Source organism: Pseudorasbora parva, chromosome 9 (genome assembly GCF_024679245.1).
Source record: "Pseudorasbora parva isolate DD20220531a chromosome 9, ASM2467924v1, whole genome shotgun sequence".
In the NCBI taxonomy this organism is placed as follows: domain Eukaryota; kingdom Metazoa; phylum Chordata; class Actinopteri; order Cypriniformes; family Gobionidae; genus Pseudorasbora; species Pseudorasbora parva.
In genome coordinates, this window is record NC_090180.1 from 41,467,286 (window position 1) to 41,495,273 (window position 27,988).

At 38.8% G+C, this 27,988-nt stretch overlaps 1 protein-coding gene across 1 annotated transcript in view; it reads left to right on the forward strand.

Moving 5' to 3' along the window:
- The window catches only part of LOC137089162 (ephrin type-B receptor 1-B), a 319,379-nt gene extending 298,290 nt beyond the window's left edge, over window positions 1-21,089 (forward strand). Inside the window, exons 13-16 of the mRNA XM_067452662.1 lie at window positions 4,884-5,033; window positions 9,385-9,578; window positions 10,508-10,663; window positions 14,639-21,089. Coding sequence (XP_067308763.1) covers window positions 4,884-5,033; window positions 9,385-9,578; window positions 10,508-10,663; window positions 14,639-14,753 — 615 coding nt within the window. The 3' untranslated portion in view covers window positions 14,754-21,089. The remainder of the gene's footprint in view (window positions 1-4,883; window positions 5,034-9,384; window positions 9,579-10,507; window positions 10,664-14,638) is intronic.
- Window positions 21,090-27,988: the final 6,899 nt, after the last annotated feature.

Genomic DNA, 27,988 nt, shown 5'->3' on the forward strand with positions numbered 1-27,988 from the left:
GTTTAAATGCCACAGCCTACCTGAGCATTGTTTCTGACCATGTCTATCCCTTTATGACCACCATGTACCCATCCTCTGATGGCTACTTACAGCAAGATAATGCACCATGTCACAAAGCTCGAATCATCTCAAACTGGTTTCTTGAACATGTCAATGAGTTCACTGTACTAAAATGGCCCCCACAGTCACCAGATCTCAACCCAATAGAGCATCTTTGGGATGTGGTGGAACGGGAGCTTTGTGCCCTGGATGTGCATCCCACAAATCTCCATCAACTGAAAGATGCTATCCTGTCAATATGGGCCAACATTTCTAAAGAATGCTTTCAGCACCTTGTTGAATCAATGCCAGGTAGAATTAAGGCATTTCTGAAGGCGAAAGGGGGTCAAACGCAGTATTAGTATGGTGTTCCTAATAATCCTTTAGGTGAGTGTATGTCACATCATGGTTTGTTACACCTCTCTAAATTTTTGCATTTCTTCATGTTTTTCATAAATTATCACTTGTAAGCAGGGCCGTAACCATCATAGACAATTTGGGGGCAAATCCCACCGAATAATTGCAAATTGCCACCCTACCCCCACCCACCCATTATTTGATATTATTGATGCTGCACTGCTGTACTCCATTACACACCGCTCTGTTTGTTGCTAAGATGACAGTAGTAAAATGTAAAATATTTAGGTTTGGTCTGCCTCAGCAGTCTAACAGCGCCCATCACTGTCAGAATGAGTGAGGTGGCCAATCAAACCAAACAAGACAGGCCTTACTGTTAGTGTAAATAAAGTTTTATTCAAATGCAACACTTTAGCTTTAGCAGTGAAAGATGGCCAGTGCGTGGTAATATGTAAGTAGCTAAACATTTAATATTTGACAACTGTTTTATGATTGAAAACATTCAGCGACCAACAGTAATATCAAGTGATGCAAACTACTTGACATTTTTTATGAAATGTCATCGTTTTGAATCAAAAAATATATTATTTATGTAAATCATAACTGAATTTGACGTAAAAATAAGAGTGAATGTGGGCATATTTTAAATATATATTATTTACAAATAGTTTACTTCCTAACTAATAGAACTGTAACTTTCACCGTTCTTATTTCATTTTCTTTATTTCCTAATATTCCTTTTAATCCTTTAAAAATGTAATTCCTTTAAATAAATCAATAAGATCAATACCCGACCCCAATGTATAAGACATGGTTATGGCCTTGCTTGTAAATATTGCAATCGACAGACAGTCTCTTTTCTCTTGTATTTTTAGATCTTTCACAGATCTAAATTTATGCTGCTGCCGTCTTGCCTCATGCAGGCACATTTCCGATGCAGATTGTTTGTGTTTGGGACATTAAACACTAGTGGCGTGTCTTTCTTCTGCATTTGTTCAAGTGTTGTTTGCTGTGTGCATGTGCCGCTCTGAGAGACAGATCTTCAGTGTTCAGGCAGACTGCAGCTCGTATCCGAATCAGTGACAGACAGAGGCATGTGTCAGAGAGACACATGGATCTATAACTAAAAATGTATGAATGAATGAATGATAAACCACATTATTGTAGTTGCCCTGACTTTTTATGTTTCATTGATCTAGCTAATTATTTTCAAACACTGTCACTGGTGAAAAACAGTGCCACTTTTGTATTAACAATTGCTAGGTCAGTTCTGTTATGTTCACACTTCTCATTGTAAGTGTCACTAACCTAAATTCAGTGTTTATGTGCTCCGTCTGTATGGTGACAGAAAAGCGGTCAGTGACGGTGACCTTAAGACACTGTTCTCTGTGCCTGTGTAGGTTCATTCCGTCTTTTATTGGAATCGATGAAGATGAAATTGAGTGTTCAGGTCACTAAACACAAAGGTCACGAGAAAGTCCACACACAAAGGGTCATCCCGTCCCTCCAGTCATCCATATATTTCTCATTTAAAAAAAAAAATGTTTATATATATATATATATATATATATATATATATATATATATATATATAAACAATTATATATATATATTTGTTTACATTCTGAAACATTCTATTTTGTTTTCCCTGAAGTCGATTCAGTTACACTTGCTTTTGTTGCTGATTTGATACATTGTTTTGAGTCTGTTTTAGTGGTTTCGTGTGTTTGCAGATATTTCTTGAGACGAGGGGGAAAAAAAAGATTGGATATGGAAAGCTCTGGCTTTGTGGATGTGGTTTTAGGGTCCACGTAAATGCAGCTATAGCCGCTTAAACTCTGGGACATTTTTTTGGGATTTCGGCCTGGACTTGGCCTACCCAAATTGAAAAGCTTCCCATACACAAAATGTTGGTGTCATTTTACAGGAAACCCTTGGTAGTTACATAAAACACTGCTAAAAGTCATAAACATGTAAGTATAGGTGGTCTAAGCTGTTATACCCCCACCCCCCCCCCCCCCCACAAAATGTAGGCGCTTTTTGATTTTTTTGTTAATCAAATAATTTTAGAAAGTGTGTAACTCAGGCCCCGTGTGCTCTAGGCTCATGCACAGTTTCCACTAAATTCCAGAAAATAGTGGAAAAACGAAGTTTGTCTGTGTCATGTTGTATGCAAGATTTATTCAAATGAGTCTGAAGTGGTGACCCCCCATCCCCACCACCACCCCCTCACAATATACAGTGATATAAATGCTATATTCCAGTGTCATTAAAGTAATTATAAATGCTGGAAGCAGCCCAAACTGTCTGCAGGGTCCTAGAGCACACAGGGCCTGAGATTACACACTTTCAAAAATTAATTTATAAAAAAAAAAAAAAAAAAAAAGCACCTAATATTTTGGGAGGTTATAACAGCTTACACAACATATACTTACATGTTTATGACTTTTAGCAGTGTTTTATGTAACTTTAAAGGGTTTCCTGTAAAATGACACCAACATTTTGAACCTAGACCACTGTATGAGTGTATGGGAGGCTTTTCAATTTGGGTTCGCCAAATCCAGGCGGAAATGGTACCAGAGAAATTTTGTGTAAATACATTACCTTGTGTAAAACAAATGCCAAAGTGATGCATATCTCCAGAAAGTAGAGACTCTAAGCTTTCAAATGGTACCACATATGACATCATAGCTCCTCCACAGACATTTAAAATGGAAAGCAAATACATGGCGATGTCATTCCCAACCCGACTATATCACAATATTTTCTGTATTTATTTTGATAGTGTTATCAATGAAAATAAAAATCTAGTACTATTGACCACTGATTTTGGCTTCAAGTGATGTACACACATTCTTGAGAGCCTCAGAAATATTGATCTAAAGTAAAACTTACTGGACATCGAACATCAAATAGGGTCCTATAATGTGCCAATAACATATTTGTATTTTATTTTGTGTTTTATTTTTACTTAAAATCCAAACATCAGAAATCCCTTGCAGAAATGCAAAAGTACCTGATATACATTTCTTCTGTAAAAGTGCAGATGATGTTTAAAAAACCATCACGCAATAATTCAAATCAATTACAAGTTTGAAACAGATTCTGTTTTTATTCATACTCTCAAGGTGTAACAATAGTGCAAAAATCAAAAGTAAAACCCCAGCCATGTTTTCAGATGGTTGCAAAAATTACACGAGAGTGCAAATAATCAAGCATCATTTAATGATAGATCTTAAGTAATTGGAACTAAAACGTGTATCATATGAATAAACATGAATGCATATTTGTCATTTTAACTGAATGTGTTGGTCATTCAGTGTTTCCTTAAAAAACGAACAATAAGACTGATAAGATAATATTAATTATCTTATAATAAATAAGATAATATTAATTATCTTATCCAATTAGTATGAATTCGACTACTAATAAATATAAACCGCACTAAGGATTGATGAGCTGCTGGGATCATGAATATTAATCACATTGGCAGCGTTCGCTCGAACTGATTTGCTGAAATCAAAACAGGGACAGTAATAGGGAGCCAGCCAATGAGATTACGGTTTGCACATTAGTTTCTGCTTGTTCATAAAGGCTTCATTAAATTGCCATTTAGAAAAGTGTAAATCTGGTGGGCTAAGGTGCTGGAAAATTCCCTTATATTAAAGAAGAGATTCAAGTTGTTTCTAAAGACCAGAGACAATGTGTGGAGACAATATTCAATCATGTAGCAACCACTGCAAATTGCTAAAAAAAACATTTAGGACACAATAACTGCATAGCAACACCCTAGCAACGACCCACATTATGCCCAGGCATGAAGTTTTGCGCTGATAAACTATTTTATTTAGAAAATATTTGTTTAAACCTTACTTCCATGAATAAATGCTCCTTAGCGCTGTCCTTTTCTTCATTTCCTGTCATTTGAATTTTCGTCCGGTTGACGTCAGATGCAGGACTGAACTAATTGACACCATTAGATTGGAACATAAAGCATGTGGTTTCACAAATCAGATCTGTGTGTGTTTTATCATTGTTTGTGTGAGTGTGTGAGGTGAATCTTCTGGGTGAAACAAAGCGCTGTCAATTTTAATCAGAGAAACACAAATCCAGCCTCAGGTAGACCAATTACAGACAGGCACGCTCCACAGACGAGACTAGCCCCTCATCACAAACACACACATACACTATTGTGTGTGTACTGATAGAGGAGAAAAGAGGTTTTGTAAAGCAAAAATAATTTCATTCAGTCGTGTTGATTTTTAAAAAAATGCAAATGCAGCCCATTGTTTGCAGAACTCAGTGAGTCGATATGTTCCCGTTGCTGATTTGTTTTGTTAAAACAACATACTTCCCAGTTGTTCATGTGAAAGTGATATATTTTTCTACTGGATGGTTATGTGTACATAAATATTTTGCAGTTACATGGAAATCAATCAAAATAATAGCTCCATATTTAATAGCTTTTTGTATCTTTTTTTCCTCAGGGTGGAAAGATCCCTGTGAGATGGACCTCTCCGGAAGCGATCGCATACAGGAAGTTCACCTCTGCTAGTGACGTGTGGAGTTACGGGATCGTCATGTGGGAGGTCATGTCTTTTGGCGAGAGGCCCTACTGGGACATGAGCAACCAAGATGTACGTTTCTAATGAAGTTTCTAATTATTGTCTATCACATTTATTTATCTATCTATCTATCTATCTATCTATCTATCTATCTATCTATCTATCTATCTATCTATCTATCTATCTATCTATCTATCTATCTATCTATCTATCTATCTATCTATCTATCTATCTGTCTGTCTGTCTGTCTGTCTGTCTGTCTGTCTGTCTGTCTGTCTGTCTGTCTGTCTGTCTGTCTGTCTGTCTGTCTGTCTGTCTGTCTGTCTGTCTGTCTGTCTGTCTGTCTGTCTGTCCGTCCGTCCGTCCGTCCGTCCGTCCGTCCGTCCGTCCGTCCGTCCGCCCGCCCGTCCGTCCGTCCGTCCGTCCGTCCGTCCGTCCGTCCGTCCGTCCTATATCTATATCTGTCCTATATAGTCCCCATCTATTTTTTATTTTTTGCATGATACTAAGTCCACTTTATATATATATATATATATATATATATCATTTAATTGCTAATTTATTATTATTATTATTATTATTATTATTATTATTATTATTATTATTATTATTAATAATAATAATAAATATATAATATAACAACGTTTTGCGCAATGCTTAGTCCACTTTATATTACGTTATGTTATTTGTTATTATACCTAAAATTATTTAATACAGAATACTTAATTTAATATACTATAATATTTTAATACGTAATAATAGTATAATAATAATAATAATAATAACAATTCTAATTATTATTATTACTAGTGTTAGTGCTGTATTATATTATAGTATTATATTATGTATAATATAATTTATTCATATTATATTATAAAATAATATATTACATTTAATAATAATATAATATAATATAATATAATATAATATAATATAATATAATTAATATAATATAATATAATATAATATAATATAATATAATATAATATAATATAATATAATATAATATAATATAATATAATATAATATAATATAATATAATATAATATAATATAATATAATATAATAGTACAACTAAACTCATGGCCCCTGAATCAAACACTGAGACTGCCCTGAGACTCGCTGGCTCTGAAGTCGTACTGCCTTTGTTTCTGAATGACTTTCTGCATTCAAATCTTCCAGCATCTGCGTTTCAGTGCAGTCAAAAGTTTTTCTTTCTTTTTTTTCCTGTTCCCGTTGTGACTACAGCACACTCGTTCTAGGCTCTCTGGGGATTTTCAGAAAATCCTGCCAATGCAAACATAAATTCCCCAAACCTTTTAGCATCCAGTTAACACATCAGACATGCAAAACGAACCCAGAGGAACTTGTGACTGTAATGACTGCCGAACTCACAGCTGTAAAAAAACGAATTCCTTCATGTTCAGAGATTCAGAACATTTAAACCAAAGAAAATGAAATGAAGAAATGAATTACTCTGTGTACATTTTATACATGCTTGAATGTATACATGTACTTTCTTTTCCCAAAGATTCCATTGCTCAAAAGGGACTTCGTTTGTCATGCTTGACAGACTTCATTTGTTGTATTTGAAAATTATATTTTTAAATATTCATGAAAACCGTCAAATGTATAAAGCTGTCTAATTCTGTTGTACAAAGTGCTTAACATCACATGACGTAAACATAAACCATCAGATCTCCCATGTTACACTCTCAGACGCCGAGCAACCGCCAAGGGTAAAGTTGTGGATGAGTTGGATAATGCTTTTTTGGCCTATCACACACTTCATTATCCAATCTTCTAGAGTTCTTAACAATCCTCCAATCCCAAATGAACATAAAACGATCAGCGTAATGAAACAGCAGGACATCTGCAGCGCTCAGAGCCCACATCTCACCGCCGTCTTGAGGAATCCGTTTAGGAGAAAAGCGGCCACTGTGGAGGGAGCAGAGAGCTGACTGATCCTCAAATATTTAGATTCATGTTTATGCGAAGCAGAGCTCAGGATTGGTATGCAGAGGACAGACGAAGTGTTTGTTTGTTCATTTGATGTTTGCTTGTGTCAGAGAGAATCAAAGAGAGAGAAATATGGGAAGAGAGTCCAGTGTTTGAGGTGGGCAGAACAACAGATCACAGTTAAACATTAATGATGTTCGCGGGTTGTTTGTCATGTTGTGGCTTACATGCTACAAAACTGATATATGAGGGCATTTATGTGAGATAAAACACTATTGTGTGCCTTAGGATCTGTTGTTTTTATGATATGGTGATGGTATTATTTAGTCATTATTTAAGCAGTTCACTCAAAACAAGTTTTTGCACAATGCAAGCTTGTTTCCACCACACATTAAAAAAAAAATAAGAAAATACATTTTTTCTCTCAGAATTGCGAGTGTACATCTAGTTATTCTGACACACTATTGCAAGTGTATATCTTGCATTTTTCTTCAACCGGCCCGGCTGTGTTGTGTCTTTATAAGTTAGTCAAGTGTTCGCTGCAAATTTTACCAATTCGGAAAGGCACAAACGCGAACAATTTCTTCTTCACTCGTGAGCCCGATCTGATCATCACTCTAGTGAAGTCCGGTCATGAACGAATCTTTCTTTTGAACCGGTTCTTTTGAACCAGTTCTTTTTAGTGAACCGGGCGAACCAGTTCACCAAATCGGACTGAATCGTTCTAAACGGTTCGCGTCTCAAATCAGCGCTGACAACACACGTTATTTTAGTTACTCACTTTCTGACATGAGTGACAGTCCCTCCGAATATAAATAAACTAATGTCTTGAATTATATGTTGTAACTCCAACCGTTCACTGAACTGAGTCATGTTTTGCTAAAAGATCTGATGAACTCACGAGCCGCTGATACTGAGCATGCGCGTGTAACTGAATGAGCAGCGGTCCTCATTGGACCAGCAGTACAGAATAAAAAACTATTTCTCTCGGACACGTTCAATACCGAGGACCGACGAGCCGATGAGCAGAGCCTCTTCATAAACACGATGCTCTTCTCAACTTTCCGGCTACCGCTGCGTTCCCACAGGACTTCAGCGCGAGGAAAGATGTGCAATAATTTAAAATAATCTTCCTTTACACACAAATGACGCTCTTACCAACTGGACTGCCTATTTTCCGTCTACCGCTGCGTTCCCACGGGACTTCAGCGCAAGACACAGCTAGCCGGCTAAAACAGGTGAATTTAAACAATGGCTAAGTGGCTAAACACATCTCGTTGTCGTGTGAGGGACCTGTTCATGTTGGACGGACATTTTAATTGCATTTTGTGTCTGTTAAGAGGGACAAACACACCCTTTACGTTTATGCCCCTAAAGCTGCCGTTTTAGCTGCGGGGGGGAGGGTGGGGGGGGGGGGGGGGTCTCTGGGCATTAACTGTAATAACTCCGTGTTGCAAGCACCAATCCGGTTCGTTTTTTTTCCCTATAGACTGTACTCACAAAGATATAATGATCAAGATAAACTTAAAAATTCGCCGGAGTTGTCCTTTAATAAACAGAACTGCATGCATCTTGCGGAAGAACATTGTAGCCGGAGCTACTTCTCTCTGTTTATGTCTATGGCGGATCACGCAGGGACTGTGCTCCTCCACAGCGGTACTTACCAGTCTGGCCTGAAATAGTCCCAATATGAATACTTATTATAAGTGTACCATAATGATTCAGGGTAAGACAAAAACATGGTTTGGAAAATGGATTCATGTTGTACATTCTCATTATATAATTTTTGTAAATCTTGAACACACAAAAAAAAGTTACGTACAGCAGCTTTAATAATAATAATAATAATAATAATAATAATAATAATAATAATAATAATAATAATAATAATAATAATAATAATAGATTTTATTTATAACGCACTTTTCATACATTGAAAGTGGACACATAAGTCTGTATGCAAAAGTTATTGGAAAAGGCTTTTCAGTTTATAACACATTGTTGTTTTGTAAACTTGGATTTGTTCACTTATTTGTTCACCAAAAGATTTGTTCATAAAAAAGGTTTAATTAAAAATATTTGTTCACTGATTCATTTATTGACCCTTTCTGAGTGAGTCATGGAATCATTCTAATCATTTATTACTAAAGCAATTTGCACTGACAGTATTTCAATATGTCGGTGCCATTCATTCGTCTCAAGAAGCACACCGCTAATGTTTTTTTTCTTTCTAAGGCACATTTATAAATGCTACTTAAATGCCTTAATTGAACTCAAGCCTAATCCTGTCTTAATCTAAGCTCTATCTGTGAAACCAGGCCTTAGTGTTTTTATCCTTATAAAATTTAAATTAGCAAATGTATAAATCCACTAAGAGGCTCCAGAAAGTGTTTAATAATAACACGTTCTTCCCCCACAAATGACAACAAAGCATTGAATGAGGATAATATCTGTGTGTGTGTAGGTGATCAACGCCATAGAGCAGGATTACAGACTGCCACCCCCCATGGACTGTCCCACTGCTCTCCACCAGCTGATGCTCGACTGCTGGCAGAAAGATCGGAACGCTCGGCCACGCTTCACAGACATCGTCAATACGCTCGACAAACTCATCCGCAACCCCACCAGCCTTAAAGCAGTCGCCAGTATACCCACTATGTGAGTCAAACAAACTCATCATACATACATTTTGTTTTTATACCATTGTGGGAACTGTAAATTAACACTACCTTTCACACTGGTATGTATTTTTATTTTTAGAAATTAACATTTGTATTTAGCAAGCATGCATTAATATGATGTGAGGAAAAGTGGCAGTAAAACTTTTACATTGTCAAAAAAGATTTTTTTTTCTAATTGAGGAAACTTTCTATTCATCAGAGAATCCTGAAAAAAGTGATATGTGTGTGTGTGTGTGTGTGTGTGTGTGTGTGTGTGTGTGTGTGTGTGTGTGTGTGTGTGTGTGTGTGTGTGTGTGTGTGTGTGTGTGTGTGTGTGTGTGTGTGTGTGTGTGTGTGTGTGTGTGTGTGTGTGTGTGCAGGGGCGTGGGACTGGGGGGATAAAGGGTACTGAGTAACCAGGGCCCGAGGCAGGGGGGGCCCTTAGAAGTCAGTTTTCTATACATACACATACATGGTACGGGGGCCCAGCAAGATGGTTTGTACCCAGGGCCCAAAATTTGGTGCTACGCCCCTGTGTGTGTGTGTGTGTGTGTGTGTGTGTGTGTGTGTTTACAACATCACCAAAGCAACATAGAATGATTTCTGAAAGATTATGCTGAAAATTCAGCTTTGCCATCACATGAATAAATAATATTTTACAATATATGCTTATTTTGAATATTGAAATAATATTTCACAATATTACTATTTTTAAACAAATAAATACAGCCTTTGTGAGCATACAAGAGACTTTCACAAAAACAAATCTTGCCAGCTTTACACTTTTTAATGATAGTGTAAGTCTTATAGACTAGCCTAGACTTGGGAAAACAGGACATATCCCCACAGTGTTGGTCCCAACAAAGGTTGGGTCATTTGATTCCTCTTCTCTCCTGCATCTCACTCTCTCTTTCTCTCCTCCACCAGTCCGTCCCAGCCGTTGTTGGACAGGTCTATCCCAGACTTCACCACCTTTAGTTCTGTAGAGGACTGGCTGGCCGCCGTCAAGATGTCCCAGTACAGAGACAACTTCCTCAACTCTGGCTTCACATCCCTACAGCTGGTAACCCAGATGACTTCAGAGTGAGTTTAAAGTTTTAATGTGTCTTTTCTAAAATGGGCTTTCTCTATTTTCACTAAACCTCTCAGGAAATAACAGGTCATATTGGCATTAGATGATCAAGCTGGTCAGCCAGACCAAGCTGTTTCAGAACATGGTTCTATCCACACTTCTAACCCCACCATCTGATTAACCAACCAGTAAGTTAGCTATTGACCAGTCTAAAGCATAGCTTCTAAATAAACTCACACATGTATTACATTTATTAGGCTTTTATTGTTACTACTAAAGCTGTACCCTGGAAGAAAAAAAAAACAGGTCATATCAGCATTAGATTTTCACACTAGTTAGTTGATCAAATTGGTCTACCAGGTCAGACATGGCCACAACAGCTGGTCATGCAACTAATAAAGCATTTAAACAAGCCTGGGCCTGTCTAAGGCCCTGTTTGCACCTAGTATTAAGATCTGTTTTGGTTCATCGGATCACAAGTGGATGACACTAAATACAGGTGTAAACAGGGTCTAAAACGTTTTAAGCTTGTCCACTTTTGCCACTTTAGTCAAAAACGCATTGGACCAGAGCAGAAACTCTTAAGCATTACTTTTTAAACCTATCGGAGAAGAAACGAAAGCTGCTGCTCTCCATATGTTTTCTGTCGTCTCCAGGCATGTTCATATGGTAATTGCTAATTTAATTTCTACGTTAATTTTGTCCCTTAGATCGAAAGATCTAAAGAAGAAAAAGAAAAAAATACATTTACCCATGCATGGACCCTCCCCTTGAAGAATTCAGGACAGAAGTGGTCAAAAGTGGACAAAAGAGACAATAATACACAGGTCTAAACTGGAATGTGTCTGCCTCATCTACTTGTGATCCGATAAACCAAAATGCTTCTTAATGACAGGTCTAAACAGGGCACTAAGCAAAGTTTTTAAATAAGCTGGAAAAACCTGACCCACCAACTTAAGGTAACTGGTAAAACATTTGAAAGTGTTTTGTAATGTTGTTAGCCAGCTTAGCTAACATTGTCGACAAGCTCTAAGCAGGTTGACTGGCTCATCAGCTAGTCATGCAACTAGTCAATCACTTAAACCATAATAACCGGTCTAGTTTCTAAAGTTTATATTTATTAGATGTATTAGCCATTCATCATCATTACTAGAGCTCTAGATTGCTGGTAAAACCAGGCTGTATCAGCTTAATGTAGTCAACCATTCAGAAGAGCTTTGAAATACGGTTTGCCGGTTCTTCACTTTATTAGCCAAGATGGCCTACCAGCTCGAAGGTGGTCAAGTTGACCCCATCAACAGGTCATACATCTAGTCAACCAGCTAACTGCAAATTTATTTCCTATAATTGAAACTTTTACTCTGACATTTGCTGCTTTATTTATTATTTGAAACTCCATCTAATATTTTTCAGATTTTTACTCTGAGGTGGAAACAGGTTTTCATACATCGTTTTTTCACACTGTTAAGAACATCTTACAAAAATCATTATGTTTACAGCAATTATGCATCTTACTCAGCTATTCTGTCATATTATTGGTTTGTTTTCGATGATGTCTAATACTCTGAGTTCTGTCGGTGTGAAGGGTGATTAAAACTGGTTTCAGATTTCCAGACAGTGCATTGATCACAGAATATTGGGCGGTCAGATATCTCCGCAAATCTGTTTAATATCGATTTCCAAACCGTGCAGTAGGATTAGTGCGTGTCGCTGAGCTATGTGCGCATGTGTTTTGACTTGTTTGATTCGCTATCGAGCAAACAGGTGGATATGCTGTTGATGATGTTTAAAACATCTCCTGGTGTTTTGTTCGTGGCGGGAAGCAGACTGTGAGGTGTAGCGTCTCTGACGCTCTGATTAATGCAGCCGGTGCTCACAGAGAGGGTCTGTGCTTAATTAGCAACATAAGTATGAACCCACGCATAAACAGAAAGTTAAATGCAAGTGGCTTTCATGTGCAAATGCTGTTTGCTCTCACATCTATAAACCTGTGGGGGCTCTGTACTGTTCCTCTCGCTCTCCGTGCTGTTTGAATGGCCGTATATTGATAGCACAGGGTGTTCTTATTCAGAATAAAAGCTTCTCTCTGAGAATAGCATGGTAAATTGAGCATTTGTTCAGTGGTTGCTCTTTTGTCTTTGTAATTTAAAGGAGGCAATGAAACGGTCACCTAAAATTGCAGGCTGTAGCAGACACGTCTTGATCTTATTTGGCTTTTGGTTCACTGACCATTTCTCTCCTAACATGAAGAGGTGCTTGGGGAGTGAATCTTTTCCTGTACCATCTGGCAAACTGCTGTTAGAGTATTTCAAAACTACTGTTAGAGTAATAATAATTAGCCACGTCATTAGTTTGGAGAAGATCACATGGATGATAATGAAGGACAGTGACAACAGGTAAATGTGTGATAGCAAGGTGATCAACCTTATTATTATTATTAATTGATAGACTGGGTAAACCCAGCCTGATCTGCCAGCGATTTGCTTGCGCCCGGCAACTCAGTCTGGAAACCTGTTCATTGATTTCTACTGCTTCTGTTACACTTTTGTGGGAACCAATCACAGACTGGCTTATCAACCTGGCACGCTATTGGCGGGTTTAACACAATGATAGATAGAGAAACGATGGGTCATTGCCCGTTGATCACACCTCTTGTGGTCTAATTGGTTTTAGGACTATCCAATTACATACAGAGTTATTTGAATAATGCCAGTTGATCACGTCTCTTGTGCGGTAGAAAATACAGAGCAGACTCCCCAGACCCATGTTCAATCTTAAATTGAGCTTGGTCTGGGGATAGCCAGAGAAATTAATTTATGCAGCGACATCTAGATTCAAACAAACTTAGAGGGCACCTGTTGCACTGTATTTTAAAAGAACACTTTAAAAAAAAAAAAAAATAGGCTCATTTTCCAAGTCCCTTAGAGTTAAACAGTTGAGTTTTACTGTTTTTGAATCCATTCAGCCGATCTCTGTATCTGGCAGTAGCACTTTTAGCATAGCTTAGCATACATCATTGAATCAGATTAGACCATTAGCATTGCTCTCAAAAATGACTAAAGACTTTATTTTTTCAAAGATAATATTTTCAAAGATAAGATAACTATTCTGTAGTTACATCGTGTACTAAGACCAACGGAAAACTAAAAGTTTTGACTTTTAGACCGATTATAGACTATTCTCTCATTCCTGTGTAATAATCAGGGAACTTTGCTGCCATGCAATGGGTGCAGCAGTGCAGTGATATTACGCGGAAAATAGTACCTAGCTATATTGGCCTAAAAAAATTGTGTGTTTTTAATTTTCCGTTGTTCTTAGTACACGATGTAACTACAGAAGAGTCAAGTTTTAAATAGGAAAATATAGTAAAAGTCGTTTGAGTGCGATGCTAATGGTCTAATCCGCTTTAATGATGTATGCTAAGCTATGCTATGCAAAAAGTGCTACTGCCAGATACAGAGATCGACTGAATGGATTCAAAAATGGTAAAACTCAAGCTTAAGGGCTTTGGAGAATGAGCCTATTTTCAAAAAAAGTGGAGTGTTCCTTTAAAGGAGGAAAAAAATGATAAAATATATATATCCCAATATATCAACATCATACACATTACCATACTAAATATGCTGAGAATTGTCATGACAGAAATATGCTAAACACAGAAGATCGAACATACATGCGTGGCTTTACTTTTTCAAAATTACTATAATGAATCACTTAGAAACACGTTTGCAACTATCTCATTCTAAAGTCAGCTCATGTGTACAGCCCCAAAATGATTAGATTTGTCAATTTTTTTAGAAAATGGATAAACCGTTGTGCAGCGATAATGGTTGCTCCTTTAGCGTGGGAAGATGATGTTAAAGTATTTTCTAAATGACTGTTGATTTGGGAAGGAGTGATGCAAGTGTCTTCTTTGGCTGTATTTTTTTGTAGTTGTGTAGTTGTCTGATATTAACCATAAACATGCGCTCTTCTTGTGTTCTCAGGGACCTGTTGAGGATAGGTGTGACTCTAGCCGGCCATCAGAAGAAAATCCTCAACAGCATTCAGTCCATGCACCTGCAGATGTCTCAGTGCCAGACGGGCACTGCGCTGGCATGACTACAGGGGGCGCCGGACGACGGGCTGGGCAGCTTGCGGAAAAATTACCAGCGGGCGAGCCCAATCCCATCGGAGCGCGCCAGAATAGAGACTATCATCCTGATCTGAGAACGCGTTCAGGAGAGGAACCATTATCCCATATCCAACAGACCAGATCAGAACAGGACCAGACCCACTGGGACTCACAGGACGTCTGTCAACCCGTCGACCGTTTGTCTCTTTGGGTTACATTTACAGGGAAAACCGAAGAAGCGGATTCGTTTTGTCCTCTTCTCGCCATTGTAATTCCGCTTTAGTTATCTTCACGATGCTTATCAAGAAATCATGGTGACTGCTCCGATTCTGAGACGTTTCGCATCGTTTTCTACAAGGTTGTTTCGTTCTTCTTTTTTTCCACTGCTTCCCACTTGCATTACCTGTCGATTTCGGTATGGCCGACGTTGCCAAAGGACATCCTGTATGCCTGCGTCCCACCCCGTGGCCATACCAGCGTAAATGATGTATATCTTTAAATAAACATGAGTATATCTTCAGAGTAAACCTTCATATTGAAGGTGAAGTGTAACGGACCTCTATGTAAATACACTCTTCTTCCGCTTGCATTTTTGGCAATGTTGCGCATTGGAACAGAACCGCCGATTCTGCAGGACACGAACTCGCTCATGAGAACAATCTGGGATGAACTCTGACTCTGTCGATGTTGTGTAAATATCAGTTAGTTGTGTATAAACTAGCGTTAAAAGAGATACTTTAGGCAAAAAAAAAGCTACGCATTCAGGCCACTAAACAGTGTTTATTGTAGGTGTTTCCACGCTGATGAGCACTTACGTGTACAGCTTTTCTTTCTTCTTCTCTACTTCTACTTCTAGTCGTTCTTGTTAGTTTTGTGTCAGAGTGTTTGAATGCGTCGACTAGCGTTGGGAGGGTGTGCCGTCACCCCCTAAACTAGCTAGTACACTTAAATGTAGTTTTACTGTTAATAAGCTGTACTAATGTTGGTCTTACAGGGTCTTTAAAACCGCTAATCTGTTTCCAAGCACGTGTTTACATGATAAGCAAATGAAGAGGTTGAAGGCAGGAAACCGGGAGACTCGCAAAATCGCTGCCCTTCACCACTTTTATCAGGCCGAGTCGTTCTCTCGGCTCCAGATGTTTCCCGATGACATTGCTAAATGCGGTACATGTTCTTTCGTGTCACCAGCTCTCCATTTATTTGTGTGTGTGTCTGGATTGAACATCTGTGTGACCCTTTCTGAACAGATGCCTAACGCCACCCCATTGAGCTCATTCTACTTAAGCAGTCAGTGAAGCACTGGGTTACGCACACACACACAAACACACACACACAGGCTGTTGTCGGCTTTAGGTTGTTCTTTTTTGGTTGCCATGGAAAAATATCATCAGCTGGTTGATTAATATCAGTGTTTATTAATTTAGGTTAATGTTAATTTCTAAAAAAAAAACTAAAACATTTTTAATAAAAGTTAAAAATAAATGTGTATAAATGAATATGAACATTAAATATAAATGAATTATCAATGAACCGGTTTATTTATGAATTAACCTAGAGTAAAAATGCTGTTCATTGTTCATGATTCTGATTACTTGGAATTATGGTAATCAAACCTTTTTTTTAACAAACGATATTATTAATATTTTATTTGTGTAGCACCTTTCCTACATACAGTAAAATGTAGTGAAATGTTCTTCACAATACACAATGAAATATTTGAAAGAAATAGTCCCGTAATTTAATAGTAACTATCCCATGATTTACTCACCCTCAAGCCATCATAGGTGTATATGAATTTCTTCTTTCAGCGAACACAATCCGGTTATATTAAAAAAAAAGTTATATTAAAAAATATCCTAGCTCTTCTCAGCTTTGAAATGGCATTGAATAGTTTTTGAAGCTCCATAAAGTATATCCATCCATCATAAAAGTAATCCATACGACTCCTGTGAGTTAATAAATGCCTTTAAACATATCCATGTTTAAAACATTATAAACTATGATCACTGGCTTCCGGCAATGGCTGTATACGCGCGTTCACGAGAGAGTCGAGTTCCGGCTGAAGGGTGACCTCTGACCTGATATAGGACTTACTGTAGCTCCTCTTCTCTTATACTTGAACCTTCCAACATTTTTCTTCATGAACAGTGTTTTGCTCTGTACTCTGCTACCATATTCTCACCTAAGCTCATTCTACGTCAGGTCAGAGGTCACCCTTCCGCCTGAACTCGACTCTCTTGTGAACGCACATACAATAAATTAAAAATAAATAAAAACATCGCTTCACTTCAGAAGGCATTAATTAACCCACTGGAGCCATATGGATTACTTTAGATGGAAAGAGTCAGGATATTATTTAATAAAACGATTGACTGACAGAAGAAAATCACATACACCCAGGATAGCTTGATGGTGAGTAAATCATTTTCATTTTTTGGGTGAACTATTCCTTTAAGAAAATAAAATAGCAATCCAATATACTGCAAATATCCTCATTTGGTTAAAGCGTCTTATAAATGAAAAAATAAAAACACAATTTGTAAAATTCAGGTTTTGTCATAATAGCTAAAAGCACCTCCACATGCTCTCATGAGGTTTAGCATTAAAAGACCCAAAGTGCGATTTTAAACAGTGGGGTTTGTAAAGGTTAGCAGCTCTACCATTCATTCGCCTGTTGTGAAGCATTTGTGTGTGTGTGTGTGTGTGTGTGTTTAATGAATAAGCCTCTACATTGGCTGTAAGTTAATCAGACTCGTGGTTTATGGGTATTCTGTGTGAGCAACACAATCTATCATGCAGATCTACCCAAAGTGTTGTACCTAATTGGCTACAATGAATTTCACCATGGCAACCAAAGAGCGTACCGGCTCTTTAAGGATGGCACTTTTACAGGCTTATTCTTTTGTGCAAACACACACACGCGCACACACTCTTTCGTTTGTATTACATCGAAGGAAGCGAATCTGTTCCTTAATACGACAATAGTAGCGATAATGTTCGGCTCTTATAAAACCGTTAGCACAAGATGAAGCCGTCTTCCCCTCTGCCTCTGCGTAAAGGACCGGAGGCAGCTCAATTAACGATCACAAAGCATCCTCGCCATGGCCCGCGTCCAGCTCGTTCGCGGCAGGGCGTAACCAAGCTGTCCGGCGTCCCACCGTATGGCCCAGCTGAAAAATGGCTGACTCGCGCTCATCGCCATGGACACGCTGGGGAAGGTGGAGCCTGCTGGGATACCTGCGGGTACGGAACACAGGCCGAGGAGAGTGATGAATGAGAATAAAAGAGAAAACCAGAGAGAAAGGATGGGGAAAGAAATTAGATGAAATAGGGAATGAAGAACTAAAAAAAGATGACAAAGGAATTGACAGACCTTAGAGATTAGAGTATCAAGTCAGCATGAAATTAAAATTGACCCTATTTTCTTTCTAACTACATGTTTCTTTCAACTTCTCTCCTCCAACCTCCTCATTTATTCTTAATTCTTTTCACAATTCAATAGTGCTGGTTAAAAGAGTCCTATCATCATTTTTTAAACTTCGGTTTCATTTATAATTACTGAATACTATTGGAGTTCAGTGGGTTGCAAATTGCATTTCATGTTGACTTTAAGGTAAGTCTTTTTGGGGGAATGCTTATAGAATAACAATGGTTAACAAATATGGGTTTTTAAATGGGAGATGCCAATATCTAGATTGTATATCTAAGAATAATGTACATCCTGACGGTTATTATGATAGAATAAACCCCCACAGCGATAAAAATCGTCCGGATGTACATTATCCTGCTTATTACACGGCTACTTGCCACATAAGTAAGTAATTAGACATGAAATATTGACTTGAGTCAAAGTATTATTATCATTATTAGCTCTTCAAACGCAAAGCTCCTGTGAAGAAAGCAAATTCAACCTTGACGGACATTTAAGGGATACAGTACAGTCATACCACTAATTGCACGGCAAGAGATATTGATTTGAGATGAAGCTGTTTAAAAAAAAAAGAGTTATCTTATAATCCATTACAATATAAAACACAACTGTGAATTTTTTTTTAGCAATTGCGTTTGTATGAAACGAGAGAGATGCAGTACCCGGATGACATAATTAAATAACACAAAAATGAGTTTTAATATTTTATTAGCTCACCAAATACAAAACTTCCAACCTTCCTAGTAAGTGTATTGCACGTGTTATCAGTTTATACCCGTTGCTACCAAGGAATAACATACTGCTGGATGGCACTATTGACCAATCAGAATCAAGTATTCCACAGAGATGTGTAGTAATATGCTGTATATTATCCATCATAACTTTAGGCATATTAAGCTTAACGAAATATTGGCATCTTCTCATTATAGACTACAGTTTGGGGTCAATAAGACTTATATTATATAATAAGAATATATATATTAAATCGTGACACTAATGATTGAAGTAACGGTGGCTGAAAATTCCGCTTTGCCATTAAAGGTCCCGTTCTTCACGTGTTTTCGAAGCTTTGATTATGTTTACTGTGTGCAATATAACATGAGTTCATATTTGGCGTGTAAAAAAACACAGTATTCTTCACACAATTTACTTATCTGAACAGCGCTGTTTTCTCTGTCCTAAACACGGCCTGATGATTTCCTTGTTCTATGAAGTCCCTCCTTCAGAAACATGTAACGAGTTCTGATTGGGCCAGCGCTTCCCGTGTTGTGATTGGACAGCAGCTTAGCGCACTTTGCCGGGAAAGGTCCCGCCTCTTACCATAACGGGGAGATGCACGTGCTTAATGTGTGCTCTTCTCCATGTGGGAGAGCAACAAGACCCCGGCCCCTATTTTGCGTGTACTTGTGGGCGGAGGGTTAGTCAACAAACGGTTCTAGTGACGTCATTGTATCCCTGCACTTCCTGCTGTAGTCCAAACCGGCCGTTCGCTGTAGGCTTTGAAAGGGAACTTCTGTTAAATAAAATATCTGGCTTGGCATTGAACTTTGAGCGTTATAATTTTAAAGGTATTATTTATGCTCTAACAGCAACATTACACACTAACTAAAGTTTGAAAGATGGAATCGCGAAGAACGGGACCTTTAAAACATTAAAAAAAACAAGGAAATCTTACTGACCTCAAACTTCCTGTCCAGTGAAAAAGATTTCAGAACTGCTGCAGAGGTGATCTGCCATTTGATATCACAGTTGCAGATAACACAAAACGGTCAAATGATTTGTGTGTTCAATATATCCATCTATCATTATATAATAATACACCGTATACACATGACAGTGCTTCGCATAGACCGCTTCATCATAACATATCACATTTTGCCAAGTAAGACAAGTTCCTGGATCAACATATTTTATTGATCCTGGAACATTCTTTTCTGAAAATGTTGTCATATCCCTAATCCTATCCATAACGTATCCCTAAAATCAGAGGGAAATTATATTGAATAACACTGATGTAGAAGCACATAACCCTGGTCGTAAGACTAAACTTGAAATAAACCATAAACTTTTCCCTAAAATGTGATTGGTTGACTGAAATGTTGTTCCAGGATCAACAAAGATTATCCAGGATAATGTTGTACTTGGTGAAATCACGATCATCTATTTCTGATAGAACCAATACAGATGCAATATATTATTTATATGTGAATAATTATGCTATTTTTTTTGTCATGCGAATGTGTCTTTTTCTCATTTTTGCACAAAAACTCAAAATTAAGGGTAATCTTTATCTCTTGCAAGGGTATCATCCTCCTTTCGGAGGGTTGAGGGAACAGACAGGGAGTGAGAGGATGAACGGAAATGATTTGAGTCTAATTTTATCACTCTTCGCCTGGAGTGTCGACACTTTGTGGAGTCTGGTGCGCGTTTGGCAGCGGATCTGCGGCGATGCTGTTACTGTGCCAGCTGAAGTCTGAGCGGTGCATGTGTTCACCAGCACGGCTCAGACTTCACAAGCGCAAACAAAAAGCAAGGTTGGAGCAAACAAAAGCGACGTCTGACACCGCCGGTTGGAACGGGCCGCTTTTTTTTTTTTTTTTTTTTTTTGCGTGCTTCAAACAACAATTTCATGTTAAAGTGATGGAGCATTATTTTTGGCAACCGAGAATAAAAGCCAGAGTGTCAAAGGGTTTGAGAGACTGTTGATATTACTAGCATGGCATGGATACTAGCACTGTTTTGTAGATATGGAACGAAGGAAAGCCCTCCCACCTCACCGAGACTGTATAGTTAACACTCGTTTCTTGTGATGAGTATGTCAGAGTTTGAAACTGTAACTTTCTGAGAACTATTGTACTGAAATGCACTCAATAAAGACCTTGGAAAAGCTGAAGTCGACTGATATCTTCATCCGGAGAGAGCTCTTGATAATTCTGCCCAGCCGCGGGTCAAACGAGCGGCCGCTGCGCTGCTGTTGTAAAGGGAGTGTGTTTACGAGGGCTGTTTGGAGTTTACAGACGCTCTCGAGACCCTCGAGCCTTGAAGACAGCAGCAATGTGCTTGCAAAGTAACATGGCAGCTGAAAGAGAAGAGGGAAAAAAATTTTTTTAGAGTAATAATTTGACTAACGAGGCATTAAATTCATATAGTTGTCCAACAATGCTCCGCTTTAGTAATTATTACTGTGAAAACAGCAGTTTATCAAATCATTAAGAACTGACAGTGTTGTCTGGAAGAGTGTGTGGTCAGACTACAAAAAGATATTGAATAACTATGTGACTGTTATTTTCATACATAAAAACTGAAACAATAAATGGTTCTGATATGAGGCGTGATGTGGCGTCTTTCTATGAGTTCCTCACTGATAGATGACACACTGGAATTCTCTTACAGTTTCACATGTTTTTTTTTGTACTGCAAATAGATGATTGTTTTATCTTTATTTGATTATATACAGTGGGTATGGAAAGTATTCAGACCCTTACATTTTTTCACTTTTTATTATATTGGATCCATTTGCTAAAATCATTTAAGCTAATTTTTTTTTTCTTCTCAATAATATACACACAGCACCCCATATTGATAGCCTAGAAATCTAGACGCACCTTAGCGGCAGCAAATTTAATCTGCCCGCGAGTGTCGTCTAGGAACTCTCAATACCCTTCTGAGCTGTATTCCCCTAACTCTTGCTGGACCAATCACATCGTGTATAGATTCGGCGGGCGGGGCCATAATCACGACAGCCCAGTTGCGTTTGCGTGCTTCCTAGTAAACACAGAAACTGGCGAACGTCAGCGGTCTTTCGAATCAGCTTTGACCGTGACTCTGGAAGACTTGGAGTTAAGCTTTTCTCTGAGAAAAGAACAAAGAATGGCACTTGAAGTCTTTCTTAAAAAGGGAAGATGTGCTCAGGGTTTTGCTGACCAGATGCGGCGAATGTATCAGCAAGCTCTGTTTCACCTTCGTTGCTCTGGTTGGTGGTAGCGCTATCCTATCGCGTGCAGCCAGCGCTATGAATGTTTTTGTAGATTTATTAAAAAAGAAAAACTGAAATATCAGATGGTCCTAAGTATTCAGACCCTTTGCTGTGACACTCTGAAGGACTCTAAGATGGTGAGAAATACGATTCTCTGGTCTGATGAGACCAAGATAGAACTTTGGGCCTTAATTCTAAGTGGTATGTGTGGAGAAAACCAGGCACTGCTTATCACCTGTCCAATACAGTCCCAACAGTGAAGCATGGTGGTGGCAGCATCATGCTGTGGGGGTGTGTTTCAGTTGCAGGGACAGTACAACTGGTTGCAATCAAGGGAAGGATAAATGTGGCCAAGTACAGGGATATCCTGGACGAAAACCTTTTCCAGAGTGCTCAAGAACTCAGACTGGGCCGAAGGTTTACCTTCCAACAAGACAATGACCCAAAGCACACAGCTAAAATAACGAAGGAGTGGCTTCACAACAACTCCGAGACTGTTCTTGAATGGCCCAGCCAGAGCCCTGGCTTAAACTTAATTCAGCAACTCTGGAGAGACCTGAAAATGGCTGTCCACCAACGTTTACCATCCAACCTGACAGAACTGGAGAGGATCTGCAAAGAGGAATGGCAGAGGATCCCCAAATCCAGGTGTGAAAAAAACTTGTTGTATCTTTCCCAAAAAGACACATTGCTGTATTAGATAAAAAGGATGGGTTAAATGACAGCCCTAGTTTCTCTTTACTATTTTTGGCTTTTTTAAACTATAAGAATGCTTTCTTGAGCTGTAAAATTATCATTTCAAACATGAAATGAGGGTCTGTGTCCAGGTATGCTGACCTATGTCCCAGCACGCACAACTTTTCTTTCAGTCTCCCAGCCAGGTTCTCAGGGCATTCATTAGAGATGTGTTTATTCCTCTCTTTTATTTCATTACCTGGTGGGATCGAGGCCCGTATGGAACATGACACTTCATTTCTCAGAGAGCTCCTCCTAATGGAAAAGACCAATGCAAGGTCACTAAGACTGCATAATTGCAACTCTACGAGAGCAATAATTGACAGTTATGCATTTTTAATGGCTATTTATATGGATAATTCTCCACATGGCTTACACTCCAAAACATTTGTTTAAATTGATATGTTATCTTTATTGATATAATTAAAGCAGAGGGAATTGTATTTGTGAGGGCTGGGAGAGAATACGTAAGATACTCACTGATGGATAATTAACGGCATTGGAGAGTGTTTTAGAGAGTCTTGACTTGTAATGTCTCCTTTATTGATTCAGTGGAGCAGATAAAACCTCTATATTTGTGAAGAGAAACAAACAGCAGATTCTCAGATGGGTCCACAGAGCAAAATGAGCATCACAACTGATAAACATTTTTATGAGACTTTTGGAGATGGTAATTCAGTTCATTTGATGTAGTTTGGTCTGGACCAAATGAATACAGTAATATGTTTATATATCATAGTATATAAAGGAGGACCATTTAAGGGTGATAAAACTGTTGACATATTGAGATCTGCGGAATACGACTGATTCTACCAAAATATGAGGATTGTTTATATTGCACAATTTTGAACCATTTTTATTCGCCATTTTTTGGATTGTTAAAAAATGATTTTTTTAACAGTTTTGTAATCTGCACAGCACATTATTTGATTAATTTCTTAACAGAAATCACAGTACAGAACTGACATGCAGAACTAAAATGATGTCCTGTTATGATTTTTCTGATATTACCTTAAAAAATGCTGGGTTGTTTTAACCCAATGTTGGGTCAAATATAGCCTGACAAGCCAGACCCACATCAAGATGTTTGGTCTGGAAACTCACCATTGACAGGGCTCAATCCGAGGGGCGGGATAAACGGTTGTCTTTCAAACTCCCTCTGCACGCAATAGGATAGCGCTACCACCAACCAGAGCAACGAAGGTGAAGCAGAGCTCGCTGACTGATTAAACATTCCCCGTATCCGGTCGGCTAAACTCCGAACACATCTTCCCTTTTTAAGAATGACTTCAGTGCTGTTCTTTGTTCTTTTCTCAGAGAAAAGCTTAACTCCAAGTCTTCCACAGTCGTGGTCCGCCCCAAGTCGGGGCGGCAGTGGCTCAGTGGTTCATGTAGATTGTCTACAAACCGAAAGGTTGGTGGTTCAATCCCCGGTTCCACCTGACCAAGTGTCGAAGTGTCCATGAGCAAGACCCCTAACCCCAGCTGCTCCCGACGAGCTGGATGGCGCCTTACATGGCTGACATCGCCGTCGGTGTATGAATGGGTGAATGTGAGGCAAAAATGTAGAGCGCTTTGGATAAAAGCGCTATATAAATGCAGTCCATTTCCATTGCAGTCCATGGTCAAAGCTGATTCGAAAGACCGCCGTTCGCCAGTTTCTGTGTTTACTAGAAGCACGCAAACGTAACTCGGCCGTCGTCATTATGGCCCCGCCCACCGACTCTATACACAATGTGATTGGCCCGGCAAGAGTTAGGGGAATACAGCTCAGAAGGGTATTGAGAGTTTCTAGACGACACTCGCGGGCAGATTAGATTTGCTGCCGCTAGGGTGCGTCTAGATTTCTAGGCTAGGTCAAATATGGACTAACCCAGCAATTGGGTTGTTTTAACCCAGCAATTGGGTTAAATATTTGCTTAAGACAGCCCAATCGCTGGGTTGGTCCATATTTGACCCAACATTGGGTTGCTATTTACCCAGATTTTTTTTAGAGTGCATGTAGTGTGTATTAAGTGAAGTTAATAAACGTAATTTCGGAAGAAGTATGCCCATCTAATCTTTCAATTAATACCTAGGTAAACCAGCAGCTTACCTCTTCCCCTATTTAGTTCCTGCAGCATCCCTCCTCCTCCCCTGTTCCTCCTTTTGTACAATTTTGTACACCACACTGGTGGTGGTTGAGGAGAGATCCCTGACACGAGTGTAGAGCGCTTTGGGTGTACAGTAGTATATGAAAGCGCTATATAAATGACTCATTCATTCATTATTTTATCCATTCAATTTTGCCTGTTATAGGGGGGCAATCGGAGCTCAGGTAGAATATTGTTCACAGGCAGGCAATGAAGACCATAGGGTGTAAAAAAAAAGAAAAAAAAAGGAATTCCTAAAATAAAGTACCGATTCTGAACTATCTGAAATGAGATGTCAGTAATTCCAGTCTAGTCTCACGTAGCCAGACCTTTAGACAAACTTTCTGAACTTTTTCACAGCTTTTATTGGTCATTTACCGGCCAAGGACATTTGACTGACATGTAACGCAACCAATCACAGTTCAATTTGTTCCGCATCATGTTTAGGGGCGTGAAAATGTCAAGTTGATGTCCCTACAAATAACAGACCAGAATCCATCTATAAATTATTCATTCAAAAACATTGTGCAAGTGTACTGCAACAATGAAGGCGCAAAGTTTACATCCTTTTGAAAATCCAGCGTTTCGTTGATCCTGGAAAGCGCTCATTGTCAGAGTTGTAAACAAGATGGTGCTTATCTTCCATGAGAGGCTTTGGCATCACAACATCTTTGTTTCCAGGCCGACCATTAAAGAACGCAACGCACACGTTTTGCGGACATCCTGTAGAATTCAACCAATCAGGTGATGACTTCGAAGCTCCTGAAGTGTTTCCAGAAAAGTGTTCCATATGCACCAGACGTTCAGCCAACGGTCTGTGGCCGTGAAATCTGAGGCTGAGACGTCTTACTTCCTGCTCGAACCTATGAAGGTTCGTTTGCATAATGCCACCCTATGGTCTTCATTGCCTGCCTGTGAACAATATCTGTACCCTTTACACTATAGTTGCTGAGGAGGAGTTTGGTTCGTGTTGTCAACATGTCAAGCCGAGAAAACGCTGTTTTCTGCTCTGCGAAAGCAAATCCTCTTTGCATATACTTTCAGAGGATGAGGACTAAAACCGACAGCATCCTTACTGTTCATATCACTGTGTATCAAGGGCTAAGCAAGCCTCCGGAGCTTAAATTCAGATATGGTAATTGGCGTTTTTTTATTTAGTTTCTCTGATTGAGACAAATCACAGCAGACTGGGCCATCTGACCAATCAGAGCAGAGTAAACACTCAGAAAGGAGGGGTTTAGAGAGACCGGATCCTTTGAACCATTTCAGACACTCTGAGAAAAGAGATGACGCTGCAATGTACATTATGAGAAAATTATGTGTTTTTGGCCAAAGATGAATGCAAACCTACTGTAGGAGACGCACTTTCCTGAAAGTCCCGAATAGGTGCAAAAATATATGAAATGCAGAAAATACACAGAATATAATTAAGCAATAAAACAATCCAGCAAATAAATGCATTTTAATAGACCGCGAGCTTGAAACAGCATCATTGATAAGTTGTAGATGTGATGTGTATAGAAAGGATTGCAACGTTTTAGCTTCATAGCGCTGGCTTTCCGAGTCATTTCTCAGAATGCATTTTAAACATCCAGCGGTAAGCTGTGTGTATCTTGTGCAGGTCCTGTAGACAGCTTAAGTTCGGCGCTGCATTCGATTTGCAATGGAAATAAACAGCATGCCTCTGCATCCCAATAGGGTTTTAGAGAAACTTCCATCAGGATTTTGTAAAGAATTCATAAGGTCATACGGTCGTGTAAAGGTCATCTGAATGCTGTTCCTCTAATGCATTCATACCATCCACAGATATGAAATGCAAAGGTACAGGTATCCTACTTTGACTTTCTTCAAATAAACAAAATCTGATTCCTGATATTTTTAATGCACATGTAGTATTTATACACAAAAAGCTCTTGATGTACTTAATTGGCTATACAGGGCACGGTGAAGCAGTCTACAGTTATTAATAATATTCAAACATTCTCAATTAAGCAATACAGCCTAACAGGAAAAAAAATGTGATGTTGTAGAGAATATGAACAATGCTGTGATTTGGCCTTAGGCATTAAGCCTCAGATGTTTATTCCAATAAACAAGTAATATTGAGTATCTTACATTTCAGGTAAACACAAAACTTGGCCAGTTTTTATATTTATTTCCATTCAAAACTTTGAAATTGATGTTTTTGAAATAAGTGCTCAGCATGGCTGCATTTATTTGAGTAAAAACACAGTACAAAAATGTATATTATGAAATATTACAACTTATAAGATACAGAACATGAGATACAAAACCCTGCAATAAAACAATAACATCTGGACAGATAGGACACCATCTTACCCAAACTTCTTTCCTCACTATGTGCGTCCCCCCTTCTCTTCATTCCCCCAGACTCAAGTCACTTAAAGGAACACTCCGTTTTTAGAAATAGGGCTTATTCACCTTCTTTCCTACATTTAGATATGTGGGCAAATGCATTTTTGTCTCAGTACATGCATTGTTTCAGTTTGGCAGGGTTGCCACTAGATTAGCTTAGCATAATGATCAAAACAAAAATCAAAAAACACCCACCTAATTACTTTTCGTGGCCTTGCGTATTCACAACGACTACAAATAGCGATGCAGATTAAGACTAGGCGATTTCCTAGGCAGATATTGACATGGGACTATATAATGGGGAAGCACAGGCGAAGCACTGCTACTTGGCCGCAGAGATATCACGCAACACATTGTGATCGCTAAACAGCCGGAGGACGTGAGGATGAGAGCCGTGATATCTCTGCTTCCCCATAATATAGTCTCAAGTCAATAACTTCCCATGTGAGGCGTCAATCATGGGGCAGTTTGACCACCCCAACATCATTCGCCTCGAAGGTGTGGTCACCAAAAGCCGGCCGGTCATGATCGTCACGGAGTTCATGGAGAACGGGGCGCTCGATTCTTTCCTTA